Source organism: Oratosquilla oratoria, chromosome 17 (assembly GCF_046742065.1).
Source record: "Oratosquilla oratoria isolate Oo_2021 chromosome 17, ASM4674206v1, whole genome shotgun sequence".
NCBI classification, from domain to species: domain Eukaryota; kingdom Metazoa; phylum Arthropoda; class Malacostraca; order Stomatopoda; family Squillidae; genus Oratosquilla; species Oratosquilla oratoria.
In genome coordinates, this window is record NC_134793.1 from 32,338,694 (window position 1) to 32,342,948 (window position 4,255).

At 42.0% G+C, this 4,255-nt stretch overlaps 1 protein-coding gene across 5 annotated transcripts in view; it reads left to right on the forward strand.

Annotated features, from left to right (window-relative positions):
* The window catches only part of LOC143034596 (uncharacterized), a 15,113-nt gene extending 11,066 nt beyond the window's left edge, over positions 1-4,047 (forward strand). For all 5 annotated transcript variants that reach the window (XM_076200894.1, XM_076200893.1, XM_076200890.1 and 2 more), the window contains exon 4: positions 3,368-4,047. In XM_076200894.1, the coding sequence (XP_076057009.1) occupies positions 3,368-3,908 (541 nt within the window). In that variant the 3' untranslated portion in view covers positions 3,909-4,047. The remainder of the gene's footprint in view (positions 1-3,367) is intronic.
* The last annotated feature ends 208 nt before the right edge of the window (positions 4,048-4,255 follow it).

A 4,255-nucleotide genomic window follows, 5' to 3' on the forward strand; every position in this document is an offset into this window, starting at 1 on the left:
AATGGTGTAGTGATTAATACTCCAATGTTGATACTGACCCTCAGTCAACTAAAGCTTCCAACTTGCCTATATGTAGTTTACCTGATACATACATACACCAAAGGCATAGAAACCAGTCCCACCCATTCCATCCCCTACATATTCCACTCCCCTCCACCCTCCTCCCTCCTCCTCATCTTGGCACCTCCTGGATGACGGGTCATCCCTGCATCCTGTCCGCTGCCCTGGGTCAAAAGCAGTGTCGTAAGACACAGCACATCCACAGCAAGGCTGCTTCATTAATTCAGCAACCCTCCCCTCTCTGTCTCCTCATGCAGAAAAGGAGAAGACAGGGAGAAATCCCATCGGGGTGCGTCAAATTATTTCTCATACATACTTCCTCACCCCCCATCCCCCACCCACTCCCCCTCATCCATCACAGCATCATCCATACACAATCCTTCTCCATTCACCCCTGTCTTCTGTCCTCTTCCATCCTTCCTCAACAGACATTCCTCTCTTTTGTAAAGCCCTTTTCACCCCATCCATCCATATCATCCTAGGACGCCCCCTCATATTCACTCCTTCTTGCCATGTGTCCAAACCATCCTAATACTCTTTCATCAACCCTATCTCCCAACTCCCTTTCCACCCCTGTTCTCCTCCTCACCTCCTCATTTCTCACTCTAATCTAGTAACCCCTATCATACTTCTCAGACATTTCATCTTAAACACATTCAAACTCCTTCTCTCTTCCTCTCTTATGTTCCATGTTTCTGCCCTGTACAGTGCTGTCGGCACAATCACTCCTTCATATAACCTCCTCTGAGCATCCATTCCCAGATGTCTATTTCTCATTACACTTTTTAATCCACCAAGGCATTTACTTGCCTCTCTCAATCTACATTCTACCCCCACCCCTCCCTTTCCTGTCACATTCACACCCAAGTATCTAAAACTATACACTTCCTCCAGTTGCTCTCCCATAATACTCACTTCTCCCCCTCGTCCCCTCTTCACTTCTGAGAACCTCCAAACTACACTCCCAAACTAATACTCACCCCTAACTTTCATTTTAGTTTCACTCAAAGCCAGCACATCCATCTTTCTTCTCACAAACACACTGCCTATCTCTTCCCTTTTACTCTCATCTGTACCACATCCATGCACATTAAAAGACCCAAACCTTAGGGTACTGGTTGGAAAACTCCCAGACCCTCTTATGCCTTTACTTTTTTTTTTTTAGGAATGTCCCCTTTGGGGCTACAGATAGCAGGACTCCTAATACCATCCCCTGTCCCGTTTTTTTTTTTCGCCTCTTACGACTCAAGTGGAAATACTTGGTGGTAGCATTCTTTTCCCCCACCACAGGGTAGGCAAAAAAAGAAAATTAATATTCAGAGAAATGGTACAGGACAGTAACAAGGGATTGGGGGACAGCATAACGGAGGGACAGTTGTAGCATAAAAGTGTCATCGTTTCTCTATGAACAGAGTTTTCCTCTATCACAGACAAAATTATGTGTGGCTCTGGTCCATAGGGGCACCCCATATAGACCCTAAAGTATCAACTGCATGTTGCTTTGCCACAATAACATGCAGCCAATACCCCACACTACTGCTGCTTCTATTGCCATCACTTTGGTCACACCAGACAGCAGTGTTGACACACAAGGCATATACATTGTTCAGCCCCCACCATGTTTTCCCATTCTTAACCACTTCAGTACGAGTCAGATTCTCATGCGCAGCATCGGCTGCCATATGTACTTTACATCACACTACTTGCATTATAAAATATAAAGTCACTGCTGTGTTACTTGTACTCTTTTACTCTGAGTAATAATAAACACAGAAAACGTGATCAGACCAGTTCACAGAATCTGGGGGTAACTTGTGTACAGCTACAAAAAATATATATAATCAGGAAGCCGATGCTGGCATCCTCATGTACCCACTTGTGCCTCATGACGCCAAGGTAGGTGTCATCATACCGAAGTGGTTAAATGACAGCTAGTGTTCTGAGCACAGGTGTGCCAGTGTGGTAGCCTATTAAGTTGGACTAGTAATTGGTTGAATGATTGAAAACAGAGTTGTTTTAAATGGAAAAACTTCTGGATGGAAAAATGTTATGAGTGGAGTTCCTCAGGGTTCCGTTCTTGGGTCACTTGTATTCATAGTATATATAAGTAATATAGACCATGGACTAAAATCTACTGTTTCCAAATTTGCTGATGATACAAAACTGTGTGGAAAGGCAAATGATCACTTAAACCAATTAGATATTCAAGAAGATTTAGATAAACTACAGCAATGGTCTGAAAAGTGGTTAATGAAATTTAACACCTGTAAATGCAAGGTTATGGACATGGGTAAAAATAACAGTAAGTACGATTACAAGTTATTTGGAAATTCATTATCAAAAGTGGATAGTGAAAAGGATCTCGGCATAATTATCAGTAACGATCTCATTAAAGACATTGACAGATTGGAAAAAGTACAATGGTGAGCCACAAAACTGATTCCAAATATCATGGAAAAAGTACAATGGTGAGCCACAAAACTGATTCCAAATATAAAAAATAAATCATACAAAAATTGACTAAAACACATGAATCTGTTTTCTTTAAAAAAACGTAGACTCAGAGGTGACTTGATACAGGTCTTTAAGATTCTAAAGGGAATTGACAACATCAAAAGTGACAAAATTTTCACCACATCACTTCATACAGTCTTTTTGCATACATCCCCACTTACCTACTTCTCAATACACTTTTCATTCTTCGAAGACAGCTTGCTTCCCACATTTTACTGTTTACCTCCACACCCCCACCTCCATTTCTGGCTACATGTAACAATGAATACTTAAAAATATCCACTTCCTGTAGCCTCTTTCCTTTGAGAGTTAAATACACCTCACTGACACCCTAATTCCATACTGGGGTATTGATTGCATAGTAACATGCAGTCAATGCCTTAGGGATTGTTTGTGGCACTCCTTCATACTGAAGCCACACATTACTTGTCTGTGTTAGTTAAGATCTTTATTACAGCTGTCCCTCCTTCATGCTGTTCCTTTGAAACTGTCCTTTACCATTTCAGTGTCTACCTCTTCTGGATACCTCTATGGTGGTGGAGGTGGGGGACGGGAAGAATTCAGCCATCATATTTTCCATACATTTTACCAAAGGCAACTAAATGGGAAGGAGTGCTATGACTATGGATACTGGTCTCTGTATGTTCATGGTATGAAAAGTCAAGGCATGAGAGGTCCTGAGAGAAGAACTGCAACCAGAACCCTAATAAATGGGTAATTAGTTATCTCTAAAGTCTTTGATGATGTATTATTGTGTTGATACTAATTGAAGAAAATCTTTGTATTTTTGCAGGTACCAAGATATATTCAAGACTAGCATCTACCACCCTGATGTCTTGATTGTGAGTTCTAATGAAATGGAAGACAAAGCAAAGGAATTGCAGAAAATACTCAGGGACATAGGGTTGTCCTCTACTGGGGTGTTTGACAGCCACACTTGGGCCATTGCAGATTTTTGGACCACAATGCATCAACGAAGTACTGCTGTTGTCTACCTTATGACCCAGTCCCTTGTTAACCAACCTGATTTTCATTATTATTTTAATAGAGTTCACTATAAACCTGTTGTCAATGTACTTCTTGAAGATGAAGGTAGGCAAATTGATGCTCCCATGTACACGTGCAGTCCCTTTTTACATTGTGTAACATACGAGCAATTGCCAAAGTATTTAGATTCCATATTTAAGCTTTCTCGTCGTGCATGTCGCTACACAGCAGAGATGGAAGCAATCACAAACTTTATAGCTAGCCATAGCTACCAGGCTGGCTTACAAAGAATTGCTCAGGGAAGAGATTTTGCATTGTTTATGTATGATAAGAGTAAGGTAGTGTAGAATGAGGGGTTCAGTGTCCTCTGTATGGTGGTTGCATCTAGGGCAGTTAGTATGGTGTCTTCTGCAAGAGAGACCAGAGGCAGTGGATTGTAGTTTGGGGCCAACTAATTCTGTGTTGGTATTGATTATATATGTATATTGTGGGTGGGTGGGGGATGGGGGGTGAGGAAGTATGTATGAGAAATAAATTGACACAGCCCAAAGGGATCTCTCCCCATCTCCTTTTCTGCAGGAGGGGATGGAGAGGGGGGGGGTGTTGCCAATTAAAGAAGGAGCCTTGCTATGGATGTTCTGTGTCTTGGGACACTGCTTTTGACCCAGGGCAGTGGGCAAGATGCAGGGATGAC